Source organism: Buteo buteo, chromosome 32 (genome assembly GCF_964188355.1).
Source record: "Buteo buteo chromosome 32, bButBut1.hap1.1, whole genome shotgun sequence".
In the NCBI taxonomy this organism is placed as follows: Eukaryota; Metazoa; Chordata; class Aves; order Accipitriformes; family Accipitridae; genus Buteo; species Buteo buteo.
In genome coordinates, this window is record NC_134202.1 from 645,270 (window position 1) to 673,132 (window position 27,863).

The 27,863-nt window shown below is 48.1% G+C and overlaps 4 protein-coding genes across 10 annotated transcripts; 1 reads left to right on the forward strand and 3 right to left on the reverse strand.

The window, feature by feature from the left end:
• Positions 1 to 14: 14 nt before the first annotated feature.
• Positions 15 to 3,471, reverse strand: LOC142026277 (killer cell lectin-like receptor subfamily B member 1B allele C). The gene is made up of 6 exons (XM_075019240.1): positions 3,271 to 3,471; positions 2,461 to 2,559; positions 1,966 to 2,106; positions 1,366 to 1,520; positions 806 to 915; positions 15 to 406 (listed from the first exon to the last, which is right to left on the reverse strand). The coding sequence occupies exons 1-6, from the start codon at positions 3,341 to 3,343 to the stop codon at positions 241 to 243; spliced, it is 744 nt and encodes a 247-aa protein (XP_074875341.1). The 5' UTR covers positions 3,344 to 3,471; the 3' UTR covers positions 15 to 240.
• LOC142026263 (C-type lectin domain family 2 member D-like) lies at positions 2,100 to 16,634 on the forward strand. 6 transcript variants are annotated; one of them, XM_075019216.1, is made up of 10 exons: positions 2,100 to 2,168; positions 5,504 to 5,555; positions 6,080 to 6,174; positions 7,489 to 7,574; positions 7,711 to 7,809; positions 9,300 to 9,472; positions 9,903 to 10,009; positions 10,445 to 14,237; positions 14,321 to 14,418; positions 16,351 to 16,565. In XM_075019216.1, the coding sequence occupies exons 1-8, from the start codon at positions 2,116 to 2,118 to the stop codon at positions 10,608 to 10,610; spliced, it is 831 nt and encodes a 276-aa protein (XP_074875317.1). In that variant the 5' UTR covers positions 2,100 to 2,115; the 3' UTR covers positions 10,611 to 14,237; positions 14,321 to 14,418; positions 16,351 to 16,565. The 6 variants fall into 6 exon arrangements, with proteins under 6 accessions (XP_074875317.1, XP_074875313.1, XP_074875312.1 ...); XM_075019212.1 differs by lacking the exon at positions 2,100 to 2,168 and adding an exon at positions 3,597 to 5,386 and having other exon boundaries at positions 16,452 to 16,634; XM_075019211.1 differs by lacking the exon at positions 2,100 to 2,168 and adding an exon at positions 3,597 to 5,386.
• On the reverse strand, positions 15,826 to 18,958 carry LOC142026281 (uncharacterized). Its single transcript, XM_075019246.1, has 4 exons — positions 18,810 to 18,958; positions 17,243 to 17,521; positions 16,664 to 16,723; positions 15,826 to 16,581 (listed from the first exon to the last, which is right to left on the reverse strand). The coding sequence occupies exons 1-4, from the start codon at positions 18,871 to 18,873 to the stop codon at positions 16,343 to 16,345; spliced, it is 642 nt and encodes a 213-aa protein (XP_074875347.1). The 5' UTR covers positions 18,874 to 18,958; the 3' UTR covers positions 15,826 to 16,342.
• Positions 18,959 to 24,435: 5,477 nt separating this feature from the next.
• On the reverse strand, positions 24,436 to 27,323 carry LOC142026279 (butyrophilin subfamily 1 member A1-like). 2 transcript variants are annotated; one of them, XM_075019242.1, is made up of 4 exons: positions 27,017 to 27,323; positions 26,087 to 26,187; positions 25,863 to 25,960; positions 24,436 to 25,530 (listed from the first exon to the last, which is right to left on the reverse strand). In XM_075019242.1, exons 2-4 carry the CDS (start codon positions 26,152 to 26,154, stop codon positions 25,019 to 25,021), a joined length of 678 nt encoding a protein of 225 aa, XP_074875343.1. In that variant the 5' UTR covers positions 26,155 to 26,187; positions 27,017 to 27,323; the 3' UTR covers positions 24,436 to 25,018. The 2 variants fall into 2 exon arrangements, with proteins under 2 accessions (XP_074875343.1, XP_074875345.1); XM_075019244.1 differs by lacking the exon at positions 26,087 to 26,187 and having other exon boundaries at positions 24,439 to 25,530.
• Positions 27,324 to 27,863: the final 540 nt, after the last annotated feature.

The following is a 27,863-nucleotide window of genomic DNA, read 5'->3' on the forward strand; positions in this document are numbered from 1 at the left end:
TTTGTAGGCTTTTATTGATGCTGTAGCTCTATCGACACACCACCTGGGGCACCGATGTTTTTGCTTTCCCAGCTCGGAGGATTGCCTGCACCCCCGAAAAATTGTCTTGACCTGTGTGGGAAATGCATTTGCAAACCTTGAAATCTCTCACAGGACCGTAACGGTGAAGATGGGGCTGGCTTTACCCCAAATATTGGCGGCAAGCGTCTCACAGGCTGGGCATTTTGGGATGGGCACATGTCAGACGGAGGCGTCGCATTTCTCTCCACCTCCTGCCGTCGATGGGGAGAGCTGGAAAGGGTGTTTCTGGCAAACCCACTCGTGTTCAGCGTTACAGCTGTCGACCTCCAACATTTTGTTTTTCAGTGTCCCACACCCTTCATCCATCTCCTGCAGGTTGCGAAGCCTACAGATCAAAAAATGTTATTGCCTGAGAGGAGCAAACTCTTCCAGGCTTGCAGAAGAGGGGAGGATTCTCCTGCCCTTTTTCTGCACCATCTCGTTGTGCTACAAATGATTTCTTGCTGGTGGATGGCCCAGGTTTGAGTACAGGTTGCTGTGCTTGCAATAAGATCTGCAAAGAGCGTGCATGGACCATGAAAAGCTGTGTTGGTTGCATGGGATGGTGGGAGGTGTTGGGTTATCGTGCTCTGTAAACCCAACTCTTGGTCTGCAAAGCTTTGGCAGGAGGAATACGAGACCGTTGCATAGACAGAAAAATCTTGGAGGGATAGGTCAGGGCATGCACCGGGTCTGAAATGGAGCAAAGCTGCTTTTTACACCAACGGGTTGCAGATACACTCACATTTTGGTGTTGAGGGGTGTGTTGTCCACCCATCTCCATTTCCTGCGGGATGATAGTAATCCAATCCACACCGGCTGCGTGCGTCCGCCTGTAATATTCTTGATGTACTCCTGGGAAATGGAGGTGACAAAAATCTCTCTGCAGAGAGTTTTGTGGGGTGCAAAGCCACGGAGTAAATCTGGCTCATTTCATCCCCAAAGAGATGGGACACGAATGTCCCCTGTTCTTTGAAGGCCTCCATGCACCATCTCTAAAGGGAGCTCTGGGGTGGAACTAGCTTAAATTCAGAGCCCGGGACACTGACATCTCCGTCTGAGCTCTGCGTCCCTCCTCTTCCTCCCATGTCACAGGTGGGTGGGGGGACACAGAGGGGCTTTAGGGGATGATTCCACCCTTTTTGCTTCCCAGTCACTTCTTAGGAGACATCAGAGCAAGAGGTGGGTGAGAGCCACTGTTGCAGCCCCAAACCCTCCTGCCGCCGAGCACTTTTTGCTCCCCTGCCCACCTAAAAAAACCCCCTGATTTGCAGGTCTTTTTCAAGCCTTCTCCTCTGTATTTACCTCTTCTTTCTTGTCCCAGAGCATTGCCAGCTGAGACCCCTGATTTTCGCAGCCTTTCTTGCCTTGATTCCAGTTCCCCGTTTCCTTGGAAAGCCGGTAGCATCTGTCCCCGTGGAGCTGCCAGTCCTGGGGACACAGCTTGCAGCCAGCACAGGCTGAAGAGGAGGAAGAGCCATGAGGCAACCCAAAGGGTGGTCAAGGTCTTCCCCAGCCACCACCTGAAAGGCACCAAGGGTTTCCCCATCCCACGCCTCGGCTCTTTCCCCATCCTTGAGTCTTTTTCACAAGGTTGTGTTTTTTCCTGCTCAGTCACTGGAAAGGAGGAGGACGACTGGGGTTGGGTGGCCACAGGGACACAAATGGCTGGTTGGGGTGGAGGAAGGGTGATGAGGAACCTCCTCCCTGGGGTTAGTCCTGCTCCTCCATGTATGCAAAAAGAAATACTTCCTTGCAACAACCCTCTTTGCCAAATAACCCTTTGGTGGGTCACCAACTCGTATCCCCAAGGGCATCCTGGCAATTGAAGGGCGGAGGAAGCCTCATCGAAAATTCCACCTGAGCATCCCCCAGCAGAGCTGGGTGGGAAGTGGGGGGAGTTACCTGTGGGGCTGTCCTGCCGGGGCTTGCAGTAATACTGCATCAGGGCTGAAATCACGCGTTGCTCCGTGTGGTTCTTTCCCCGGGTCTCGCTGCCTTGCCAGGGAATGCTTGTCGTCACCGGCTGCAGAGAGCCCTGAAAAACTTGGAAGAATGACCTGGGGTGAGAGGCTGCAGCCGTTTGGGGACAAAACCCACAAAACCTGGTAGGTCTGGGTTTGATTTTGTGCAACCCTCCTTTTTTCTCTGCTGTGGTTGCACCCGGTTAATCAAGCCAGCCTGAAAAACATGGCTTGTACACTCCACCCTTGTTTAAAACCTACGGGGATAGTCTGGGTTTATTTCACAGGGGGTTTACTTGTGGTGGGTGGTATGTCTTGTTGCATCTCTGTGGGCAACCTCGTCCCCTCCAAAGGCTGAAATGCTGAAATAAAACACGATTTCCCCTTCAAGCCTGCCTGCTGGGTTTTGAGATATAGATAAGAGCTGGTTACTCACCCTGCGCGCTCAGCACTACCACCAGCACCAGCAGGACGAGGTGCCCCAGCCCACTGACTTTGAGGACGACCCCATGCCACCGTGGGCACAAGGCAGGAGCTGAAAGAGGCCACATTTGCTTAAAAAAATGTGCACATTTTCACATGGAAAAGCTGGGGTTCTTAGAGAAAGAAAAAAAAAAAAGCCCCTCTGTCAAGTTGGTAAGTTTGAGCAGAAGTTAACGGCTGCTTTGCTTCCTCCAAAAAAAAAAAAAAAATCACCACCGATGCAGAAGTGAGGGCATCACCTAAGGGTGGGTTTTTCAGGTGGTGGAGGGACTGCAGGTAGCCTCAAGAGCAACCTTGGGCACCCAACAGTAGAGCTTAGCAGACCCAACACCTTCTGAAATTGGCTTAATATAGAACAGGCGAAACCTGCTCGCGGTTCAGCTGGGACTCGGTGGGACATGGGTCTTTCCAGACCTCACCTCCCCCAGGATCCCAGACATGGCGTCAGCAGCTTTGCCTCCCATCAAGGTGTGTTGGCTCACATTGGGCTTCTTGGGACCCCTTTTTACTACCCAGTGAAGGGTCTTGGAAGCAAAACTCTTCAACCTCCAGATGTTTGCTGGCTTTTCTCTCCCCCATCCCTTCCTTGCTTTTTTTTGCCCTCTGTGCAAGCCAGGATGCTACCTTAGACACTTAATCCATCCAGCGTTCTCCATGTATCTTGGAAAACTCAACGTGGGGATGGAGAAGCAAGCAAACCCAAAAGTCTTCCCAAAGCAAGCAAAGCTTGAAATAAGTGCTTTTCCCCCAAAATAGCACTTACCGTGACGCTTCTCGGCAGAAGAAAAACCATCCCCAGGATGCCTTAAATCAGCATAAATTATTTCCCCAGCCATGACCAGCTCAGAAGATAGCAAGAGCGTCCCAAGAGTGAAGCCGTTCTTGGGCAACGTCTCGCCTTATGACCGACCTGCTCGCGCCTGCGTCCAGCCCCAGGAAATGGCATCGTCTGGGCCTTTTATCTTCTTTTTTTTTTAAAAAAAAAAAAGTGTATCCTAGAACCTTCCCTTGTAAATTAAGGCCAGTGAGGAGGGGTAGGTGTCCTCTAGCCAGGTGGTGGTCACACATCTGGAGGTGTAGAAACACCTATGTGTTTAGCGATTGTGCCAAGCAGCTGGGAAAACATGCAGAGATGAAAAAAAAATCTAATAAACCTTTAAATAAGGGTTTCGAGGGTCTGGATCAGCATGGCTGGAGGCAGATAATCAGGTGAGAAGGAGACAGGTAATATTTGGTATTTCTTCCCCAGAATATTGGCTGCAAGCGACTTGAAATGGCTTTTACTGTGCACGGCTTTTTCTTCTGCTCCTGCTGCTTTTGACACAATAGTTGACTTCTTGTTTTATCCTGTGGTGGGGAGATCTGTAAATGGATGGGGCATGCAGGGATTGCCCAGCTTGTCCACTGGAAGAGGCAGAGGGCATCTTTTTTCCTGCCTGTTTCCCGCAAGCTGTTAATGAATTTTCTCTTTTTTCTCTTTTCTTTTCTTTTCTTTTCTTTTCTTTTCTTTTCTTTTCTTTTCTTTTCTTTTCTTTTCTTTTCTTTTCTTTTCTTTTCTTTTCTTTTCTTTTCTTTTCTATTTTCTTTTTCCTTTCCTTTCCTTTCCTTTCCTTTCCTTTCCTTTCCTTTCCTTTCCTTTCCTTTCCTTTCCTTTCCTTTCCTTTCCTTTTCTTTCCTTTCCTTTCCTTTCCTTTCCTTTCCTTTCCTTTCCTTTCCTTTCCTTTCCTTTCCTGTTTTTTTATGTTGTTTTATTTTTTTTTTTTAACTATCTTTTACTTTACTTTATTTTGATTTTTATCCTGCAAGCACATCCTCCCACCCCCAGTGTGTGGTTTTACACCATCCAGATCTGGGACACTTTGACCATTGCACAGAGCAACAGCAATTCCCAGGCTACGCTTACTTTTTTTCCCTCCCTTTTCTTCTCTCTCTCTCTTTTTGTTTTTTTTTTTTTTTGGTGTAAACCCCATTTGCAGCAGGTTTTGGCTGGTTCTGTAACACCCCTGGCAATGGCTTTTTATAGAGGTAGAAACGACGATTATTTTTTTCCCACGCACCCAAAAGGCAGCAAGAAAAAAAAGCAGAAATTTGCCCCAATACCTGCCAGCAGCAAGAAATGCAGTCACAGAGAAGAAACCCAAAGGTCCCAGCAGGAAAAGCACTGCCTTTTTAAAATTTTTATTTTAATTTTTAGTTAGTTATTTATTTTTATTTTTATTATTTCATTTTTATTCTTTTTTTTCCACCTGCAGGCTTTGTTAGTCTCATGGAAAGTTTTTGTGGTGAGCTGCTTTTACGCTTTGCTCTTGTGCTTTGCAAAAGCAGTGGCTCTGGTGGCGTGTGACCATTGCTTAAAAAAAAAAAAGTAAGTTATTGTGGGGGGTAAAAATCTGGAGGCAGAGAGCTTAATTGCAAGAACACTTTTTTTTTTTATTAGTGTTTTCCCTGTTGGATGCATTCACTTGATGATCCCATTTATTGGGGGGGGGGAGGATGGGGGTTTTAATAGGGGTAGAGGCAGACAGGGTCCGGTCTTGGCTCAATGACACAAGTTTGCAGGAGGTGGTTGCCTGGAAAAAAGAGAAATTTTTATCTAAAAACATCATAAGATGGGCTGGAGGGAACCGCCTGGTCCTCACCCTTCGTCCTCGTAGCACCCTCGAGGTCCCTTTTGGGGTGCCCCGACACCCCAGAGCAAAGAAATCTCCAACAGCAAATGTTTTCCCCTCCTGCATCCCAAAATAAACTTTTTTTTTGAGAGTCTGTGCTCCCCAGCTGAAAAAAAAAAAGCTGTAAATGCAGGAAAAGGAGGTGAAGAAGGTGCGGGGTGGAGCTGGAAGGGAAACGACGGAGGTTTTGCTTGTGGGCAGGTGCCCTTGGTCAGGCAGCCCCTTCCCCGTCTGCCCCGGAGGATCCTCATGAAAATCCCCCGTAAAAAAACCAAAACAAACCTAGTATTTAATTTTTTAATACTTTCTGTTTCACATTTCTCTTAGCAGGAGAGGGTTGCGCCTCGGCAGCCTGCTCATTCCCACCGGCCGTATCCAGGTAAGGGGTCTGGGATGAGCTGGGGGGGCTGGTGGGAGTTGGACTTAAATTTAAATTGTGGGGAGAAAACTTTAACTGCAGGGAGAAAACTTTAATTGCAGGGAGAAAATTTTAATTGAGGGGAGAAAACCAATGTCCTCTGAACAGCTGCTGCTCTTCTTAAAAAACAACATGGTTTTGGTTCAAGAATGCAGCTTCCAAAAAAAACCCCAAACAACCCGATCCTCCATCTACTTTCTCATCCTGCTGCTTTCCGACAAAGGAAATACTCATTCCCTGGGATTTATGTTTCCTTTCTTTCTCCGATGTCATTCTTTGCGCTGTCCATTGATATTTCTAACTGGTAGCTGGAGACCCCCATGGTGCAAAATTAATATTATAGGGGTAGAAATGACATTTTCCGCAACGAGTTGCCACCTCTGCCTGATGTACCTTGCTGACGACCCCAATCTGAAAATCTTATGGGGAGGCTGAGGACCAACAGACTTCGTGACACATCTGATAGGTGAAACTTTGCTTGGCAGGTGAGGCAGGAGCACCTACGGAGGTGGAACCCCCAAAATGAAGGAAATGAGGGATTATTCCGGATTTTGGGGTGTGGAAAGGAGCAAGCGGGCAGGTAACTGTAGAGCAAAGAACTGAATAATCACTGCGGTTTTTTCTTTTTTTTTAATACTTCTATAATTTGAGAACAAAAACCAGCTGAGGTAAGGGGAGGGGGGGGTGTAGGGAAAAAAAAGCTTTTTCTGGCACTTCCCTCAGGAAGATTTTTGTCGATCAGCAGCTGGTATTTTTGCTCTAAATGATCTCATTTCAGATACCTTGGTTTATTTCCATATATGATTAATCTTCCCTGAGGCACTTGAGTCACTGTTTCTTTTGGGTCTTTTTTGGTTTTCCCCCCAAAGAGTCCAGATTTCTGCTTTATTCTGAATGAGAATAAAGCAATTTTTGAATAGTTAAGGTGTTAAAAGACCCTAAAAAATAAGTCTGGGTTTTAAGTCCAGTTTAGACACATCAGTAAAATATTTATTAATCTTTGCCTTCCCTTCAACACTACCCTATTTTAGTTCTCTTGCGTCTTCCTCCCATCCCCATCATCCTCTTGGTGCACAATAAGGTAGAAAAGGGGCTTTTTTGGTCTTTTCCATTGTTTGTCTCTCTACCCAGCCAGGGACTAAGACTTTGAGGACTGTTTTTTTGATTTGGCATATTTGTTGATCTGTTGATTTTTTAAATTTGTTGATTTTTTATTTCTTGATTTTTTTAATTTGTTGATTTCTTGATTTTTTAAAATTTGCTGATTTTTTAAATATGGCTTTTTTATTATTATTTGGCATATTTGGCTTCTGACTTACTTTCTAATATTATTTTTGCATGAGGAAGCGGGGAGGAAGGTTTGTCCCATGAGATTTGGTTCATGTGACAGAAGGGGGCAAAGAAGGGGAAGCTTAAAAGAAAAATGGGGAAAGTCCCCCTGGTTGAAAACATTGAGCTTTTTAGGTAAAATCCTTAGGAAACAGAATTTTCTTTGCTCATGGTGGGGGGAAGAGCATGTTCTGGATCACAAGACCCAGAGATGTAGTGACCATGACTCAGGTCATTTGCAAGACACAAAGTGTCTCAGTTTAGGTGGAGCAAGAGGCCCACTGAGCTTTAATAAATAAATATTTAATAAATAAAATAGAACCAAGAAATTAAAACATAATTCTAATTATGGTGCATTTCAGAGCAGGAGTTTACAGCTGGCATTGGGGAGGGGACAATGTTCCCCTACTAAGGAAGAGTTCTCAAACGTGAAAAAATACATGATTTTATTCTGTGCAGAGAAGAATTTTTGATGTTTCTCACCCAAAATGACAGCAAGTCTACCTGGTGTGGGGAAGAGACTAACCTGTCATCATTTGGGCATCAAATGATGCCTGTCCTTCAGGAAGGCTCTTCCCAAAGGTGCTTCTGATGAGCATCACCCAAGTGCTCAGATGTGGGGCTTGGTGTTCTCCACGATGGCCCGATATGGTGAGAGTGCATTAAAAATCCCCTTCATCCTTGAGCAAAAGGAGGAAAACTCATCTTTTGGGCCAACGGCCTGGACCTGGAGTGTGTTGCTCCCCTCTGTACCCCCCAAAGGCGTTGAAGGTCTCTTCTCCTGCAGGTTACAGCCTTGAGATGAAGCCGGAGGCACGTGTTGCCTGTCAGGTGACGATGACGGTGCTGTTCATAGCTCTGCTCGTCACAGCCATCACTTTTGCAGGTGAGTGTCGAGGTTTTCATCTCGTGGGGAATGTCCCTGAGATACTTTGGGTTGTTGCACATGTGCCAGGTCCACCTCCATGCTCCCAGGGAAGCCGCAGCCCGACCCAATATGTTGTCCTCTCTAGGCGTCGTGGTTTAAGCCCAGCCAGTAACAAAGCACCACGCAGCCGCTCGCTCACTCCTCCCCGCCCCGCTCTTGTGGGATGGGGAGGAGAATCAGAAAAGAGAGAAAAGAAAAAAAAAGAAAAGAAAAAAAGAGAAGAGAAGAGAAGAGAAGAGAAGAGAAGAGAAGAGAAGAGAAGAGAAGAGAAGAGAGAAGAAAAGAGAAGAAAAGAGAAGAAAAGAGAAGAAAAGAAAAGAAAAGAAAAGAGAAGAAAAGAGAAGAAAATAAGAGAAAAGAGAAGAAAAGAGAAGAAAAGAAAAGAAAATAAGAGAAAAGAGAAGAAAAGAGAAGAAAAGAGAAGAGAAGAGAAGAGAAGAAAAGAAAAGAAAAGAAAAGAAAAGAAAAGAAAAGAAAAGAAAAGAAAAGAAAAGAAAAGAAAAGAAAAGAAAAGAAAAGAAAAGAAAAGAAAAGAGAACCTCGTGGGTTGAGATAAGGACAGTTTACTGAGACGGCACAAAAAGAGAAGTTACAGCACTGGTACTAATTAAAACATACAAAAAGAGCAATGCACAGTGCAACTGCTCACCACCTGGAACCCGATGCTCTGCCGCTTCCCACGCCAAGAACCAAGAACTCCCCTGCAGCCCGCTCCCTATTTATATACGGAAGCATGATGTCACACGGTATGGAATAGCTCTTTGGCTAGTTCAGGTCAGCTGTCCTGGCTGTGCCCTCTCCCAGGTTCCTGTGAAAATTAACTCTATCCCAGCTGAACCCAGGACACCAGGAGAGGGACATTTCAATGAGCAGAGAAGCCTTTCTACAGAAGACCAAATCGTCTGTGTAGGAGATGATGTCATCTGGAAACCCTTAAAAAAACACGAGAAAGACCCATTTCATGGGTACAGACATCTGAACTTTCCCAAAGATGTTTCCTTCAGAGAAAACAAACAGCCAGAGATGTTGGCATGAGTCCTACAAAGCCAAGAAGTCTGCAGGAACAAGAGAACTTTTGTCTGCCCTTTGCCCATTGCTACTTTTGCACTAATGACAGACAGCAATACCTAAGGGTGCATTTAGGGATAGGGCTATTCTGGAAATCCTCCTAAAACTTGTGTCTTTGAAGGCCACCACCCTGTTTTCTTCTTTGAAGGTACAGCACCCACATTTCTTGTCCAATGCCATAAACTGGGCCATGAGTTGAGCTTGTTTTCTCCCTACAATCCACCCAAGATTTCTCTTGGTGTCTTAGTTTTTCTTTCCTCTCACTGTTGAGGCAGGTGCAAGAGTTTTGGAGGCCATGGGGTGGAGGATGACCTTCCCCCCCCCCCCGAGAGGCACGGAGAAGGTGCTGCTCCTTAACACTGTTGCTCTATCTATGACAGTGCAGGCTTTTCAGCCTCGTCCCCAACCCTGCTTTCGGTGTCCGTTCGACTGGATCGGGTATAGAGGAAAATGCTACTATTTTTCGGAGGCTGAGGGGAACTGGACATCCAGCCAGGACAATTGCTCAGCACTTGGTGCTTCCTTGGCCATGCTTGACAGCATGGAAGACTTGGTAAGGAGACATGAGGACATGGTTAGCATGGGGGGAAAAAAAAAGCCACCAACGTATTTGCCACCTTTTGGTTTCTTTGACTGCTCTTCCAAGGTCTTTCTTGGAGATCTGGGGTGAGGAGATGGGGAAAATGGTTTTCTTGAGGGTAGGTCATCATGGGTCTCTTCAAATTTCTCACCAAAGCCAACCGATGCAAGAACTATAGCAAAAAAAAGCCTTGTTTTGATTCAGTAATAAAGGTCTGCCTTAAGGATTACACTTTTTGGTAGCAGATTGAAAGGTTCCAGCAGGTAGGAGCCCTAAAGGAGCATGAGTAACTGTTAAAATGTAGATCATTGGTTGGAAGGAGGTTTCTGCAGATGGTGACCTGCTGGAGATGTCCGAAAGCCCTGTGACCTGCCATAAAGCCTTTCTCTCTCCTCTTTTTCAGAGCTTCGTGATAAGATATAAAGGGATCTCAGAGCACTGGATTGGCCTTTCACGGGAAGATGAGGAGCAGCCATGGAGATGGGTGAACCACTCGCATTTATCTCGCCTGTGAGTCTGTGTTTTTCATCGTTACATCGCTGGTTGGTGTTTCCTCAGCCCCGAAATGTGCATTTCTTCTGGCATTTGAGGTGCATCCAGCGATAGCAATGAGACAATGACGTTTGGGAAAGGCAACGAATGTTGCATCCAGAGCTAGTCTTCGTTTTTCCCTTTGACTTGAGAGGTGGAAGGAGTGTGTTTGGCAGGGAAAACACTGTTAGATTTTTTATTTTTAAATAAGTTTTTTTTCTTTCAAAGCTTCATGTTTCTTATGGCTAACCTGGACTACTGCCAAAATAGAAATGATTCAGCATCCATATTGGCGTACTGATGCCCATGAGGATGCCTGAGAACTGAAGGGGGGTGGGGGAAAGCCAACATGTGATTTTTCTCCTTTTTCCTGCTGTCCTCATCTGAGGTGGGTTGTCTCACCTGTCCTTCCAGGTTCCGCATCCACGGTGGTGGCCTCTGCGCCTACCTGAACAACAACGGGCTCAGCTCCTCCCGCTGCAGCACCGAGAGGAGCTGGGTTTGCAATAAGCTCGAGCCGCAGAGCCCGAGCAAGGGCAACGGGACGAGACGGGCTCAAAACCTTTGCATCAGCTCCTAAGGGGCTGCGGGGAGTGCTCCTTAAACCCAAATACCTGGTAGGGAAACAAAACAAAAACCTCAAAAAAAAACCACAGAAAAAGCAAAACTCAGAGAAAAAAACCTATTGCCAAAATTTGCTGATAAGAACCAAAGTTATTGCGTGTTTGCATTTGTCAACCCGACTTTGCCATACGACCAACGAAAAGTATCTGGTGATTACTCACAGTACCCTTGCAGTTCACACCTGGTAATGACTTATACATAACCCCACCACAATTAAATGTCAGAGCAAGAGGAAAGCCGTAGCTGTACCGATGACTCTAGAAGGACTCTAGAGGCTGAAGCTTAGCAAGATGTCTGCAGCCTTGCACCGTGCGACCAGAAAAGTGGGCAAATGCCACAGGATTTTTTCTTTTCCCACTTTTTGTGAAGTTAAAGCAGCAAGCTTCAGGCTTGGTTGGCTGAGAAAAGCCTCTTGACACCTTACGAGTATGCAGAAATGCTGCAAGGATGGACAATGCTTGCAAGACCTCCAAGAATTTGCTGCTCTCATCTTCGGGAAAAGCCTAAGCTGCAAAGCCGCCAAGTCAACCTGTGACGATACGTGGCTCTGCATCAAGAGAAAGATGAAGGTGAAGAAATTTCCACACATCAAAAGTCATATTGTTCTCTCCAAGGACACAGCTCCGGGGGGTGGGACAGCGGCAGGATTGGGGAGGATCTGCCAAGTCAAGGTTGGAGCAACCAGCTCCAACTGTTTGGAGAAAGAAGGTGACGTCTTCACCTTAACATGCCAGTGAGGTTAGGTATAAAAGGTTTTTTAAAAAAAAGGAGGAGTAAAAGAGAAGGTTTTCTCTGTACATTTTCATGGAAAGCTGTGTCCAGGAAAGACTTTCAAGCATCTCATCTTGATGAAAGCTGACACATTTGCATGGACAACAACATCCAGGAGAGACTTTTTTTGATGAGCATCTCAACTCGGGGACTGTGGCTGAAGGTGTCAACGTGAGGATAGCAGGATTTTAGCAGCACTTTAATTTTTAGTGGTATTTAGAGGTAATAGCTAAAGCATCCAGCTTTTTCTCAGGACTGATGAAATCCTTTGGTTTCTCCTCTTTAGCAATTTGGTGATCATTGTCTTCTCAGATGGTCTGCCAGCAATGGTTCACCAAAGTGAGGGGTTTGGGGGGGCAGAATTATGGATGTCCTTGGCTCACGGAGTTGGCAGCTCTGTCTCCTGGGATCGACAGGGTTTAGCCCAGCACAGCCCAGACCCTGGGGAGACGGTTCCTGCTCCCCCTCCACACGCATCCTCGCCCTGTGAAAGGACCATCTTCAGATCAGCTGCTGTTTTAGCATCGTGTAACACTCAGTGACGACTAAATTTAGTGTTTCTGAGGGCTTTTAATGCACCCTTGAGCTGCTGGCAAGATTTTTCACAAGGCAAGATGGTCTGAGGGCAGTATCAGAGAAACGACGCCCAAACTGTTTAGCAATAATTTCATAATTACTGCTGGAAAACAGCCAAATTTAACCTGGAGTAGGGCACTATCTATCACATCATCATCATTATCATTATCATTATCATTATTATTATTAATTGTTACTGTTACTACTGCTATTACTATTATTGCATGTGCGGGTTAAACAACAATGCTGAGAGTTACAGCCCATTTTCCTCCCCATGGTAAACACATGCTTCCAATATTGTAGCTTGAAATCCACTTTCCCTGGATCCCAACCAACTCTTGCAGCCGAAATGAGGAGAATTGCAGCAAGAGACCTCACACCTCTATGTTTAGTTAAGCGCGGCTGCTCGGGCTTAAATTCAGGCTTTTTTGGGTGCTTTTCAGACTCGTTCTGCCTGCAAAAGTGTTGCAAAATGGGACATTAATTTATTATATCATGCTTTTAGCTTAGGACACCTCACTTGCATTTCCATGGAGTTACATGTGCACTGTCCCACCCTTTCTTTATTTGAGGTGAAACATTAAAAAAATGAGAAAAGCGTAGAATTATATCTAATATATATATATCCTAATAATAGGAAAAGACCTAGAATTAAATCTCTGCTGTTAATGAGGAAATACTGAGTGTTTATCAGCCTCTTTGAGGAAAAGAGCAAAGAAAAAAAAAAAACAAACCTGCATTTTTTGGTCTTCTGGCATGCCTTGAACCTGCAGGATTCACCCCTGCAGGATCCATCAGATGGAGATGGAATAGCTGCAATGAAAACACCAAGTGAGGAATTTTCCCAGAAATTTCAAAAAAAAAATTGATGGATGAACAGGCAAAACTTTGCCCCCTTTTTTTTTTAATGCATTTTGTGATTTCTCTTCCGTTCTGTCTCATTGCACCAGGTGCTGCTTAATTCACATGCATCGGTTTTAAAGGTGGGGGTTTTTTAAGCAGCTGATGCTTTTGAGATTTTTTTTTTTCTGCACAATACATTATTCCCATTTGTTACAGACTGACTAATTACTTGTGGCGACTATATGCAATAAAAATTTATTGTTGGTTAATGAAGCTATTCTGGCGCTGCCCTTAATCACCTGCTTCCATTGAAGCACAGTGGAAAACGCTTCAGTAGCTGCCATTGCCTGTTATTTTAGGTTTTTCCCAGCCTTTGCACATCAATGTGAGGGGAAAAAAACTGCTTTAGGTGGGTGAAGTGTGAGGGGTTGACAGACAAAACTCTTCTCCCACCCAACCTGGAGCATCTTTTAGCATTGCTGAGTGCCTCAAGCATCCAAAAAGCAGATTACTTTTTTAAAGACCACTGCTGTTTGTTAAAGATGCTCTCTGAAAAGCAAGATTTGGGTGAGTTGCAATGATATTTTCCAGGCTTTCTTAGTGGCTTCGTGAGATGTGGTCTAGGATATCGCCACGGTCTTCAAATCATTGGCCGGGGTTGGGATGGCTGTTCGCATCAAAGCTGTCTTGGAAGCTTTTCTGCTTCCTGCAGAGCTGAGGAGCCCCCCTGGATCCAGCTGGTCTGGGGATTTATTAAATAAAAACCTAAAGAATGAAAGAACTAAAAAAAGTAAAAAAATATAAAAACCTAAAGAACTAAAATCCTAAAAAAAATTGTAAAAGCTACAAAAACTCTAAAGAACTAAAAAAACCCCTCCAAAATATAAATTAAATCTTTAATACTTAACAGGCAAAGCAATTTCTTTTTAAAGGAAGTGAATGTGCATCCAGAATTGTCTTAGTCTCTGGTACCCCCCTGCGGCTAGTTCTGTTACTGCTTTCAATTGCAGCCTGAAGGGTTTTTTTGGTTTAAGTTTTAAAATTACTTCTGCTTTCTTTTGCGTGCCTGGTGGGCCGGATTTGGGCAGGACCCATGAGCATAGATAACGATAAAAGGAAAAGCTTTTTCAATTTACCCCCAAGCCCTGGAAAATTATATGGGTGAGGGGATTAAGAAAAAAAAAAAAAAGACCAAAATTGGGAAAAAATTTAACAAATGACAAATATTCTCATTATTTGACCCAAAAGGGGATCCATGTGGGGCCAGCTGGGCTGGCTTCCCCCAAAACTCCCCTGCGTCCGCCTCTTCCTTCCTCAGGGAGAGATTTTCCTCTTTGCTCACTTCCAGGAATCAAAACGTCGGCAGAAAATAGCGCGAGCACTTCAGGCAGAGGTGGTGGGGCAGCGCCTTGTATTCCCTGCAACCCACAGGTGATTTATTTTATTTTTTTTTAATTATTGTCTTTTTTTTTTTAGGGCTGGCGACAGCACTTTATAATGGTCTTGGAACCAGACTCGCAGGTCACGACAGGGCGATGCCCCAGCGGCAGCATCCCCCCCATCCAGGCATCCTGGTAAGTCACATGGTTTAATTTTTCCTTAAATAAATTTCCTTTTATTACCAAAAAAAAACCACCCACAAAACTTCATGCTTAAAGATGAGGATGATAAATGGAGCAAAGCATCCTTATAGGAAGGGATCAAATTGGCTGCTTGGCATGAAAGGTTGGGTGGTGGAGATCCCACCTTACCACTCTGAGCGTGTTTGTCCCTATATTTCTTATAAGCAGGGGGAAAAAAAAAAAAAAGAGGGATAAAAGATGGGATTTAGGGAAGAGGAGAAACTCCTGAGTATCACAAAAGCGTTGGGCTGGCTGGGGATGAAAGGAAAAAAAAAACCCTGTTGGGTTTGGGGCTTGACTGCAGTGGCATCGCAGGGAATTTTTCAAGCTTTTCTGCCAAAAATATATTTTCTTTTTTTTTTTAACATAAACGTGTTATTTTTCTTCCTCTCCTTCTGCACGTGAGATGAACACGGTTGTATCGCAGCTGCCTTCGCGGCAGCATCTCCCGCAACCCAGGAGCACCCACGGGTGGGCACCCCTGAGTTTGCACACAACGCCCCCCCCCCGGTACCCGCTCGAAGGGTGCGAGAGGCTGCTCGGGGCGGAATTTTCCACTCAAGCACCCCCAACTCTTCTCTCTTTATTTCCTCTCTTTACTTTCCTAAAAAAACAGAGCTTAGACTGAAAGAAAAAGGAGTTTAGACTTAAAGAAGGCATTAGGTGTGAGGAGGGGGTGGAGGAGGTTGGCTGTAAGAAAGAGGGGGAAGCCCGGCAGATGAAAACAAGGGTCAGGCACGATAAAAATTAACAAGAAAAATCAGTCCCAGGCTACAGAAAAGGGCGTTGCCCAAGTACGACACTGAATTTTGTCAAATTCTGGTCTGTGCTGGTGAGTCATAGTGACTATGCCTGTCCCCACCCATGTGCCCGTCGCCGGTGCGTCCATGGATGGGTGAAAAACTGACACATCCTCACTGTACATGCCATTATAAAAAAAAAAGTATGGGGCCCCAAAAGGAGGAAAAATAACCCCAAACCTCTTTTCTTCCTTTTTTTTTCCTGCTGGAGGAATTTTTTTAAATAATTCTGATGGGGGGAAGTTGGTTTCAAACTGGGACTTTGCCTTCATGCCAGCTACACAAAAAAATACATTTTTTTTTCCTTCACCACCCAAATTAAACAGCTTCATCCTTGCGCAGGACAAATTAATTCTGCAATTAATTCCCCCACAGGATGCTCAGCCTTCATCCCTCCTCCTCCTCGCATCCCCAAATGATGTTCATTAGCTGTGACGCTGTTTATATAAATATATAAAATTATTACACAGACACCCCGAAATAAATCCCATTTACCCACATAGTGTTTCCAGCAAAAACCCCACCTTTTTTGGCAGAAAAAAAATAATCACACCAGACAGGTAACAGAAAAAAACATTTATAAAGATGATGCAAAATAAACAAACAACATAGCAGCAAAAGCACAAGACAATAAATCAACAAATAAATAACTGCTAATCTCCATACCACATATATAAAGAAAAAATACCTTCAGTTTGAGCACCGATTTTTTTTCCATATTTTTCCTATGTAAACAGAGGCAAAAAGCAGAATATTTCCCTGTTATAAATACTGGCTGGCATAAAGTAATCACTGTCCCCATCCCAAACTTCAAGGGAAGGAAAACCTGAGCAGCTGAAAATGGTCCTAAAATAGAAAAAAACCCCAATTGGCATAAAATGTTTTTCTAAAAGTTATAAATATATATATAATCTAACCTCTTTTAGCTAATATAAAGTGTTCTTAAGGCTGGGGAAGACTCAGTGCAAGGAAAATCTTCCCCTCCTATTCTGCTACATTTCCCACCCCACCCCACCCCCTTTTCTGCAAAACCTGTATTTGGCTAAAGAAATGGGGTTAAAAAAGTGCTTTTTTGGTTAACTAGGGGAAGACAGCAACTGTGAAACCGAGCTGCAGGTCGAGGCTTCGCCCCGGCTGAGGCTCCTGCTCTGAGAACTCCAATTTTCTTCTTTCTGGATGCAACAGCGAACGTAGTTCAGACCCTGCCAGAAATCCCAGGAGCCACAGGTGTACAAGAAGCAGAAACTGAAGACGATGGTGACAGCAACGATCAACCCGACGGCAATGATGATGAAATAGGGCAGACCAACCCAACCTGCAATTAAAAAAAGAAAACAGTTAGTGCTGCAGCAGCAAGGAGCGGCAGGGAGGATGGGATTTTGGATGGTTGCAGTCACCGGTGGATTCTGCAGGCTCGGGAGACGTCGCGTGGGTCAGGAGTGGAGACGGCGTCGGCTCTGCAGGAAGAAAAAGAGGACAAATAGGTTAATATTAATTTTGTCCCCCAAATCCCCCCCTTTTTTTTTTTGTTTTACCCCACGCGGCGCAAAAAGCGTCTTGCCGTACTGCGGTTTTGGGACAGTTTGTGCAACTCAGAAAGGGCGCGGGTGCAAAGGCAGGGGGAAAACCGTGGGGAAAGGCGCACGCGAGGACGCGGGGAAAGGGGTTTGCAGAGACGCGCTTTCTGTGCGCGCACGACGGCTGCCGCGTGCGAAGGCGCAAGGGAAAGGCGCGAGGAAAGATGCGCTTCGTGCCCGAACGCGAAGACGGAGCGAAAGGTGCGAGGAAACGCGCGTTTTCCGCGCGGGCGATTGCTGCTGACTCCCAAAGTCGCGGGGGAAGAAGGGTTTTCCAAAGACGCGCTTTCTGCGCGCGGAGGCGCAGGCAAAGGCGCGCGGCGAGAAACTCGGCCAAGAAAGCACCCCGGGACTCGCAGGGAAGCAGCGGTGGGTTTTGGGGTGGGCTGCTCCCCGCACCGTGCAGGATGATGTGCACCAGGCAGGCGTTGTCCAAGCTGCCCTGGGCTCGGTAGGTTCCAGCCGAAGCTTTGCTGAGCTCCAGTTTGCCGTCCCGCAGCCTGACGCCGGCCACGGCGCTGCTGGTTTTGTGGCAGCGGCTCCCCAGGCAGAGGGCAAAGTTCTCCCAGCTCGTCCCGTTGCGTTTTTGCAGGTGGAACGTCTTTCCGGTGAAGTTGATGGGGATGGTGACCTGATTGTCCCGGCGAATGTAGGCGCTGATGGTGGGACACGGCTCAGCTGGAGGGAGAAGAAGTTGGAAAGCCATAAATTCACCTGGGAGAGGTGAGGAAGGTACGGCAGGGGGGTGTGTGTGTGCGTGTAATAAAATAGGGGGGGTGCAAAAAGATATGGAGGGTTGCAAAAAAATAGGGGCATCGCAAAAAAATAAGGAGAGTTGCAAAAAAATAGGGGGGATCGCAAAAAATGAGGAGGGTTTGGAAAAAGATATGGGGGGGGTTGCAAAGAAAATAGGGGTGTTGCAAAGAAAAACTAGAGGCGGTTGCAAAAAATCGGGGGGCGGGGTGTTTTAGGGTGGTTTTGAGGATTCCCAATAAGGTAAACACACACACACACTATATATAAGGGAAAAAGCAAGCCTTTTATTAACTACACACATGCGTTACACTAAGGCTATCTTACAAAGCTAAAAAAAAAAATAAATAAAATATTAACATACTGACCCAAGGACTGTGAAGATGAACCACCTGTACGTTCTCGTGCCGTCTTGCACCACGAGCTCAGCCCCACGGTCGGTAGGTGCCGGTTTTACGTGGGACGTCCCCACGGAGCCGTCTACCGACCCACTGCTCTTCCGAAAATGCCGGTGTTTTTATACATTTGCCAAGGAACGGATGTTGACGCTTGTGGTTAATGAGTGCCAAAACACGCCTCAATTGCATCATAACAAGTGCAGGAGATATTCGCCTGCCGGCCACGCGTGCTGGACATGCCATAACCATCCCTTATATTGGTTGGCGCGCTTTGTGCACGCGGCAAATTATCATAATCCACCGGTCTCATCCCCTGTGCTCTAACCAGCAGCAAGACTTTTGCAAGGGAAGCAAAATGACGTGCGGTGCCTCGTATTCCTCCCTGATTGCATGTAAAAAAAAAAAGGGGGGGGGGGGAGGGGCAAAAGAAAAACAGACCGGATGGGGGAAAAAACCCAAAATATTGGGGTTTTCAAATAGGGAGGTAAAAAAAAACGGGGAAGGGTGTTAAAAAACGAGGGGGGGGTGTGAAAAAAACGATGGCGGCATCGAGAACTGTGGAGATCTGCAAAAAATGGGGGCGCCCCCCCGCCCCGTCCCGGAGGAAGCAGGGGAGAGGTGAGAAGGATCGCCCCCCCCCAAAACGGTGCTTTGGGAGAGCAAAGAGCCGCGGAGGGGTGGGGGGGGGGTCGGGGCAGCTGAAGCGGGGAGAAAGTCGAGAAATTGCGCAGCGCCGTGGGGAGGAAGAAGCGAAGTTTCATTCAAATTTCCAAGTGCCCCCCCCACCCCCCCCCCCCCCCCCCATCCCCGCTCACCTGCCGGACCGGGGCAGATCGGGAGCAGCGCCAGCGTCGCCAGCAGCGCCCAGAGGGACCCCATGGACCCGGGGGGGGCCGGGGGGGGGGTTCGGGGGGGACCGGGGGGGGCCAGAGCGCAGCGGAGCGGGACGCGGCGGGACGGGCGGCAGCGGCGGAGCGGCGTGAGACCAGCTGGCCCCGCCCCGCCGGCAGGCCCCGCCCCGCCGGCAGGCCCCGGCCCCGCCCCAGGGGGCGGGGCCCGGCGCGGCGCTCTGCGGCTGCGGAGAGGGGCGCGGGCGGGGGGCGGGGGGGGGTTGTGTGTGACGTCTGTACCTGCGTGTGACGTAATGCGCGCGTGGAGGGCGGCGGGGGAGGTGTGCTGTGCCGTCCACGGGACGTGGCGGGGGGTGCAGAGTCTGCGGGGGGGGTGGGTATCTGGTGTGTGCACCTGCGCTAAAGGCCCCGCACGGCACTGGCGGGATACTACGTGTCCGTGTCCGTGTCCGTCAAAAATATATGTGCCTATATACCGCCTCAGTAGTGTGTGGATGTAGAATATATACCATATATAGTGCGTATATATGCACTAAAGTCTATATACGGCACTACTAGTAGACTACGTGTAAGTGTCCATATGTATGTAAAAATATATATACCTATATAACACATAAATAGTGTGCATATATATAATATATACTATATATAGTGTGTATATATATAGTATATATAATATATACTATATATAGTGTGTATATATATACTATATATAATATATACTATATATAATGTGTATATATAGTATATATAATATATACTATGTATAGTGTGTATGTATATATATAATATATACTATATATACGGCACTACTAGTATACTACGTGTAAGTGTCCATATGTATGTAAAAATATATATACCTATATAACACATAAATAGTGTGCATATATATAATATATACTATATAGTGTGTGTATATATATAGTATATATAATATATACTATATATAGTGTGTATATATATACTATATATAATATATACTATATATAATGTGTATATATATAATATATACTATATATAGTGTGTATATATATACTAAGTTCTGTATATGACACTAATAGCATACAATATGCGTCCATATATATATATATAAATATATATACATATATAATACATCACTAGTGTGTGTATATATATCTACTGTATATATAGTTTATAGTGTGTATATACATAGTATATGTATATCTATTGTAGTATGTACATACACCATGTATACTCTATGTAGTATGTATATATACGCTGCACTACACGTACTATTCTCATATATGTCATATGTTGTCTCTGTCTCGGCCAAAACCAGGACAACAACACTAATAGTATACTATAGGTATTATATATGGCGGTAGTGTGGGTGTATATATACAGAGAGACACTATATGTGTGTGTGTATACATAGACACTAACACATATAGTATACTATTTGTATAGTATATATAATACAGTGTTAGTGTACGATATATACTGTACTAGAACTAGTATAATATAGTATATACTACTATACTACTATTAGTATAGTATACTAGAGAGACTATATAGTATATATACCATATGGTATGTATAGTATGTGGTAAATATGCTATACCATGCAGTATATATACTACATAGCATATGTACACACACTATATATACTAAATATATACACAGGCTATATATACTCTCCATATACACACTATATACTGCAGTGTATATCCATAGTTGACATACAGTGTATATACATTAATATATACAGCCTATCTTTTTCCAGCCCCCCCTTTTTTCCCAGCCCCCCCTTTTTTTGACCCCCCTATTTTTTTGCACCCCCCCCAATTTTTTGCACCCTCTGACCCCCATCCCCCCCGTCCCATCCCCCCCCCCCCGGAGCTGGGACCCCTTGACCCAAATAAAGCCCTTTTCCAAACAAAAAAAAATCGGATTATTTGGTGCCGCCCGTCTCCTCGCTCCGACTGGATCCCGCATCCTCCTTCGGGCCTTGCAATGAGGAAAACTGGTCAAAACGGAGCCGGAAAAGCCAATTTTGGGATTTGGAGGGATTTGGGGGGGGCAGTACTTGCCCCAGCTGGTTTGGGCACACGGTGGTTTCCAGGTTGCCTGGCGTGGGAAGGTGGGTGGGGAAAATGGGGGGAAAAATGGGGGATTTGGGGTGGGGTGGGCTTTTTTGGTTTTTTTTTCATTCTTTTCCAATTTGGGGGGCTTTGGATTATGGGTTTGCAGGATTTGGCCTCAAAATAGAGCTGGGAGGAAGGGGAGGGCGCCTGGGAAGACCGAGGCGTGATGGGGAGCGGGATGGGGACAGTCCCAGCCCCCCCCCAAATTACCCCCATGGGGCTGGATATTGCTATTCCTGGGTGGTGGCAGCCCCAAATTTGGGCTTGTTTTGCCCAATTTTGGGTTTTTTTTGTTTGGTTGGGTTTTTTTCCAGATTTTCCTGGGTGTTTTTTGGGGGTGGGGAGGAACCTGGAGGGGTCCAGAGGAAGACGAAGGGCTGAGGAAGAGCGATGGGACCCTGGCCAAGGGTGCAGGCAGGAGGCGGGAGGGGGGGGGCAAACCTGGGGGGGGGGGAAATGCTGCGGATTTGCATCGGGTGTTGGGGTCCACGGAGCAGGGGGGGCAGGATATCAGGGTGCTGCTTTGGGGTGCACCGAGGGGTGTAAGATGGATATTGGGGCTCTGCATTGGGGTGCCCCGAAGGGTGCAGGGTATTGGGGGGCACCAGGGGGGTGCAGAATATTGGGGTGCAGAATATTGGGGCTCTGCGTTGGGGTGGAACAAGGGGTGCAGAATATTGGGGGGCAGCAAGGGGTGCAGGATATTGGGGTGCAGGATATTGGGGTGCACAATATTGGGGCTCTGCATTGGGGTGGAACAAAGGGTGCAGAATATTGGGGGGCAGCAAGGGGTGCAGGATATTGGGGTGCAGGATATTGGGGTGCAGAATATTGGGGCTCTGCATTGGGGTGGAACAAGAGGTGCAGAATATTGGGGGGCAGCAAGGGGTGCAGGATATTGGGGTGCAGGATATTGGGGCTCTGCATTGGGTTGCAGGATATTGGGGTGCACAATATTGGGGCTCTGCGTTGGGGTGGAACAAGGGGTGCAGAATATTGGGGGGCAGCAAGGGGTGCAGGATATTGGGCTGCAGGATATTGGGGTGCACAATATTGGGGCTCTGCATTGGGGTGGAACAAGGGGTGCAGAATATTGGGGGGCAGCAAGGGGTGCAGGATATTGGGGTGCAGGATATTGGGGTGCACAATATTGGGGCTCTGCGTTGGGGTGGAACAAAGGGTGCAGAATATTGGGGGGCAGCAAGGGGTGCAGGATATTGGGGTGCAGAATATTGGGGCTCTGCATTGGGGTGGAACAAGGGGTGCAGAATATTGGGGGGCACCAAGGGGTGCAGGATATTGGGGTGCAGGATATTGGGGCTCTGCATTGGGTTGCAGGATATTGGGGTGCAGGATATTGGGGCTCTGCATTGGGGTGGAACAAAGGGTGCAGAATATTGGGGGGCAGCAAGGGGTGCAGGATATTGGGGTGCAGGATATTGGGGTGCAGAATATTGGGGCTCTGCATTGGGGTGGAACAAGGGGTGCAGAATATTGGGGGGCAGCAAGGGGTGCAGGATATTGGGGTGCAGGATATTGGGGCTCTGCATTGGGTTGCAGGATATTGGGGTGCACAATATTGGGGCTCTGCGTTGGGGTGGAACAAGGGGTGCAGAATATTGGGGGGCAGCAAGGGGTGCAGGATATTGGGCTGCAGGATATTGGGGTGCACAATATTGGGGCTCTGCATTGGGGTGGAACAAGGGGTGCAGAATATTGGGGGGCAGCAAGGGGTGCAGGATATTGGGGTGCAGGATATTGGGGTGCAGAGAGGGGTGCAGGATATTGGGGCTCTGCATTGGGTTGCAGGATATTGGGGTGCACAATATCGGGCCTCTGCATTGGGATGCCCCAAAGGGTGCAAAGTATCAGGGTGCTGTGAAGGGTGCAGGATATTGGGGGGCACCAGGGGGGTGCAGGATATCGGGACTCCGCATTGGGGTACACTAAGGGGGTGCAGGATATTGGGGTGCGGGATATTGGGGTGCACAATACTGGGGCTCTGCATTGGGGTGGACCAAGGGGTGCAGGATATCGGGGTGCCCCGAAGGGCTGTAGGATATCGGGGCTCCACATCGTGCTTCAGCTCATTGCAGCCAGGACGGCAGCCCCCTCCTCCTCCTCCTCATTTTGGGGTGTTTCTCCCAGCAGCCCCCCACCCCAGGCAGCCCTGCCTGCTGCTCAGCTGCCTGTGTGCGGCGGTAGCACCGATGCTGACCTTCACCCTCCTCTTCCTCCTCCCCGGCACCCTCCTGGTGGGTGACGCCGGCCGGGGGGGTCCCCCTGCCCCGACGGTTGGGTGGGCTTCGGCCGACGCTGCTACTTCGCTTCCGAGGCCGAAGGCAACTGGTCGGCGAGCTGGGACCGCTGCCGGACCCTGGGGGGGCCACCTCGGCCGGCATCGACTCCACGGCCGAGCTGGTGAGGGGTGTGGGGGTGCCTTGGGGTGATTTGGGTTTTTTGGGGGGAGGGAACCCCCCCCCCATCATCCCATTTTTGTTTCCCGTAGGACTTTCTGCACCCCTACAAAGGGCTCAGGGCGCATTGGCTCGGCATCCACCGTAACGGCACCATCTGGATGCGGCCAAGCGGTGCTGAGCGTAACACCTCCAGGTGAGATTGGATGGGGGGGGGGGAAGGGGGAAATTTTGGGATGGAGGATGGATAAAAACCCGCCCGATCCCACCTCTTACCCCCCTCCCCGTGCAGGTAGCCCATCCGCAGGGAGAGCAGCTGCGCTTATTCGAACGAGAAGGGGCTGAGCAGCTCCGGCTGCAGCACCGAGGCCGCATCCTGCACTGGCAAATAACCCACATGGGGGGGTCCTGATGTTGAATAACCCACATGGTGGGGGGGGGGGGTCCCGGTGTTGCCACCCACCCGCCACAACCTGGGGATGCTCAGCCGCTTCCTGATGCCTTTTTGCTCAAAGCTTGAAATAAAATATTGGAAACTGAAAAATTAAGGAAGTTTTGGTGCTGGGAGGGGGGTGGAAATAGCGTTTCCTTCTGAATAAGCCTGTCAAGGCCGCTGCCTCCAAGGGTGACATTGAATTTGTTCTGGGATTTGGCTTGCGGTGGTTTCTTTTTGGCAGAGGTTTTCTCCCACCTCCGCAGGATGGCAGCTGGGGGGAGAGGTGGGACGTGGGATAGGTTTGGAAAAATATTTTGGTTGCTTGGATTTAATGTAAACATGAACTGCTGGGTTTGGGATCCCATGTGGGAAAGCCCTGGGGAGGGGTTCTTGGGGGTCCCAGAGGACCAAGGACATGTTGCGAGGCCGGGGCAGCCTTCGGGGTCCCACGTGGGGCAGCTCTTGGGGGGGTCTTGGGGGACCAAACAGGCTGGGGGGGACCAGGGCAGCCTTTGAGATCCCATGTGGGGCAGCTCTGGGGGGTCCTGGGGGCCCAGGGCAGCCTTGGGGGGGGTCTTTGTGGGACTGGGGCAGCTTGGTGGTGGGTCAAATGCAGATGCCGCCTCTGTATTATAGCAAAAAAAAAAAAAAAAAGTGTTTATTATAATCTGAGCACATTTATAATCAGTTGCACATTAATTACTCAGAAATACATCCTGAGCATGGAGAACAGCAGAAGAAAATGGGGGGAGGGGGGAGCAAGCACAAGCACATCCTCGTGATGACAAAATCGGTTTTAAACTGAGGTAGCGAGTGGCCGGTATTAACACAAAGCCTACAAAAATCACGATTTTTAATTTGGGTTGGAAGCCCAACTAGTGATGGGCATTGAGGTCAGTAAAAGAAACCTTCAGAGGGGGCTGAGTTTGGGAGGAAGACCCAAGTTTTCGCCTCAAAACCAGCTAAGTGAAGCCCAGCTCCCCTCAACGAGCTTTGGATGAGTTTAACAAGTGGCTTTTAGATGAGATGAGCCATGCCGAGCTCAGACCCAAAAGCCCCTGGATATAACCCAAAATGGAGACATCTAAGATGGAGGTAGGACCATGAGCTGAGGTGGAAATGACTCCAAGACCTGGAAAATAAGAGTTGAGGAGCATCAAGGAGCGTTTCCAACCACCGTGGAGCAACCAGCTTTGGGGGGACCCTGCCAACGCATCAACCCTTCGGGGACAGTTTGATGGTGGAGAGGAGCACGCAGAAGTAGGGGAAGACCTTCTCTCCGCTGAAGGAAGCCACGGGGAAGGTGAAGATGCGTTGGCGGCTGCCGACAGCATAGAAGGAGACCTGTCCCACCTCATAGTCCAGGTAGACCCCTATCTCCCCGTTGAGGAGTGGGACGGAGGTGTTGGAAGGAGCTGTGAGGGCCACACAGAGCTCATCGTACTTCTGCAAGCCCCAAATCTCAGTATTAGGCTTGAAGAGGATCCGGCCTTTCCTCTGAACCGACTCACGGGCCACCCCAACGGCCCAGAAGCGCCCGTTCGCTTCCACCTCCCAGTAGTGACGGCCCGAGGTGAAGCCCTCGCTGCCCAACATGCACGGATCCGTGTCGAACTGGCCCGGACCCTCAGGCCACCGGTGTCCAGGTCTACCCCAGCTGGCCTCTTTGAGGTCCTCAGAGAGGATCACCTCGGGTCCCGCCGTGGCCGGATCCAGGGTCACGTCCACTGGTGAGCAAACGAGAGAAGGAATCAGAAGCCAAACTTAAGCTTAGAGGACGCACACCCCCAAAATCCCCATCACTGGTTACTTTTCAAGGAGAAAGGGAGAGGAGTGGTGAGGTTGGAGATGGAAGAGCAAAGAGATGGAGGTTGGAGATGAAGGATCTCCAGTTGAGGTTGGACATGGAGGAGCCAAAAGATGGGGGCTGGAGATGGAGGAGCCAGGGAGATAGAAGGTGGAGCTGGAGGATGTCCAGCTCCAATGGACATCGCACTTGATGCAGCCCAGAAAACATCAGGAATTGGTACTTTGCTCCTCTCTGGCCGCTTTTGGTTACCTTCAAACTGTTTTGCCGTGTGGTAGTCCAGGGCAAGATCCCATGTGCGCGGCCGTGGTTTGAGGAAGAAAGCCATCGCACCTGCAATGTCCTCCTGGCTAGAGGCGCAGAAAGGGGAAAGAAAGAATAAAATTAAATTATTATCCTACAAATGAGCACATCTCAGCTTTTCACCCCTTTTCATGTCAGAAAACGGGTTCAACCGCTGCATTTAATCAAAATACCTGAGAGAAAATGCCATTTTTTCTCCAGCAGCTGCAAAGAAGCTTGGTTCATTTATGGGAAAACCCATGGAGAGGGACTGAACCTATTCATTCCATGATGACTGTGAAGGGAACATGAGGAGCACGTTGGGATGGACCCATCTACCTTGTAGATATGATTATACCCCAAAATCCCCATTCCTTGCGCTGGCTCAGGGATGACTCCATCTTAAATCCATCCCTGCCTCCACCATTCATTTTCTTGGGCAATCAAATCTGACAAGGTTTACTTGAGTGAGAAAAATCCTTAAAATTGAGATAAGCCAAGTCCAACTCTCTCGCGCCCAGAGAAATCCTGCGATAAGTGGAGAAATTTGCCGCTGGCCCTGGGGGAAATGTGCATGGGAGAGATAAGGGCTGGCGTCAAAGGGCCTCGAATCCATCCTCTGAAACCGAGCATGGGGCTTTGAGTGCAAACAAGCGGTTGCCTGCAGTAAAGGGCGCTGGAAATGAGCAATAAAGCGCCCAAATGGTTGAATAAACCATGCTGTGATGCTCAAAAATAAACAGGTTGCTGCTTTTTCACATGCTTTCCCCAGCAAAGCTGCAGAGGGGGGCTAAAGCAGCAGGTGGATGAGTAAAAGTGGGGAAAAAGGTGGGAAAATCAGCCTTAAATTGAAGTATAAGCAGGAACCGTGCTGTTTCTCACCCAAGTTTCCCGAGCCAGACCGTTATGGGCAGACAAGAAGCAAATAATAACCATGACCAACCACTGCAAAACACCCTTAAATCCGAAACAAAGATCCTGAGGGCAAAGCAAGGATAAATCCACTTTCCTTCTCTTATTGATGGGATGGGGAGAGTTCTCAAAATCCTCTCCCACCCCCCTCCAAAAGACGGCAGGGTGATGTAACCCGCCCAGCAGCATTAGGATTTTCCCCTCTCTCAAACCTTTAGGGGTTTTCCTTGGTGGCACTGGTGCTGTTTCTGGGTTCCTCCGGCTGCTTTTCCTCCACCGGCTTCTTCTCTGCTTGGCTTTTTTCCTCGCTTGGGTCTTTTTTTCCCCTTCTCTCTGGCACAGGCTCAGCAAAAGCTCAGACCCGTCTCTGCCTCCACCAGCTTTTATCAGCTGGGGAGGGAGGTGACCTCCAATCTCACGCCTGCAGGCAGGGCAACGACACACTCGGACGCCTCCTGCGCCCTCCGATTGCACTTTTTTCCCCCCATTTCAGGGCCATCTACTTTCTCAACCTAGGCATCAGGAAGGAAGGAGAGAAAAAAAAAAAAAAGGTGCTGCAAAAAATGTGCATTATCACACCCCAAGGAATAAATTGGTTAAATTTTTGCCCCCCCCCCCCCCCCAAGTCCCCAAATCTGGCTGCAGCCCCTTCCACACGACGGAGCTGAGCAAGGCAAAGCAGAGACAAGGATGGGAGCAGCTTCCAGGTGAGGGATGAGACGGCAAAGCCTGGAAATGAGACAACCTGGGGGAGATAAAACATGTTTAAAGCCAACTGTGGGCGAGGAAATTTGCTTTTCCCACCCCGGAAGGTCGTGCCGGGAGCCGAGCGCGGGAACACCCAGGGGCGGTTCGAGGGAAGGCGGTTTCGCCCCGTGCCACCGCCAACCTCCAGCGCCGATGTCTTCTTGCTGGGAGGGAATTACGGCCGCAGCAGCAGCGCAAAACCTCTGTGCCGAGACCAGCCACGACGTTGCCACCGTCATCTCCCAGTCCTGAAGAGGTGAAAACCCCTCGGGGCCAAGCGGGTGCCAGCAGAGATGGATGAGCAGCTGCAGG

Bases quoted from the DNA above. Each gene is read 5' to 3' on its own strand.
- LOC142026279 (XM_075019242.1), bottom strand. From the start codon at position 26,154: ATGGGTTTTCCCATAAATGAACCAAGCTTCTTTGCAGCTGCTGGAGAA. The intron at 25,961-26,086 runs GTATTTTGATTA...CTGCGCCTCTAG, and splicing joins AAAATGGCATTTTCTCTCAG to CCAGGAGGACATTGCAGGTG. The intron at 25,531-25,862 runs GTAACCAAAAGC...TTTGCTCACCAG, and splicing joins CACGGCAAAACAGTTTGAAG to TGGACGTGACCCTGGATCCG.
- LOC142026277 (XM_075019240.1), bottom strand. From the start codon at position 3,343: ATGGCTGGGGAAATAATTTATGCTGATTTAAGGCATCCTGGGGATGGT. The intron at 2,107-2,460 runs GTGAGTAACCAG...CATTCTTCCAAG, and splicing joins GGTAGTGCTGAGCGCGCAGG to TTTTTCAGGGCTCTCTGCAG. The intron at 916-1,365 runs GTAAATACAGAG...TCCATTTCCCAG, and splicing joins TCTGGGACAAGAAAGAAGAG to GAGTACATCAAGAATATTAC.
- LOC142026263 (XM_075019212.1), top strand. From the start codon at position 5,304: ATGCAGGAAAAGGAGGTGAAGAAGGTGCGGGGTGGAGCTGGAAGGGAA. The intron at 7,810-9,299 runs GTGAGTGTCGAG...TATCTATGACAG, and splicing joins CACAGCCATCACTTTTGCAG to TGCAGGCTTTTCAGCCTCGT. The intron at 10,010-10,444 runs GTGAGTCTGTGT...CTGTCCTTCCAG, and splicing joins CACTCGCATTTATCTCGCCT to GTTCCGCATCCACGGTGGTG.
- LOC142026281 (XM_075019246.1), bottom strand. From the start codon at position 18,873: ATGGGGTCCCTCTGGGCGCTGCTGGCGACGCTGGCGCTGCTCCCGATC. The intron at 16,724-17,242 runs GTGCGGGGAGCA...TTCTTCCTGCAG, and splicing joins GGTGCACATCATCCTGCACG to AGCCGACGCCGTCTCCACTC. The intron at 16,582-16,663 runs GTGACTGCAACC...TTTTAATTGCAG, and splicing joins CGAGCCTGCAGAATCCACCG to GTTGGGTTGGTCTGCCCTAT.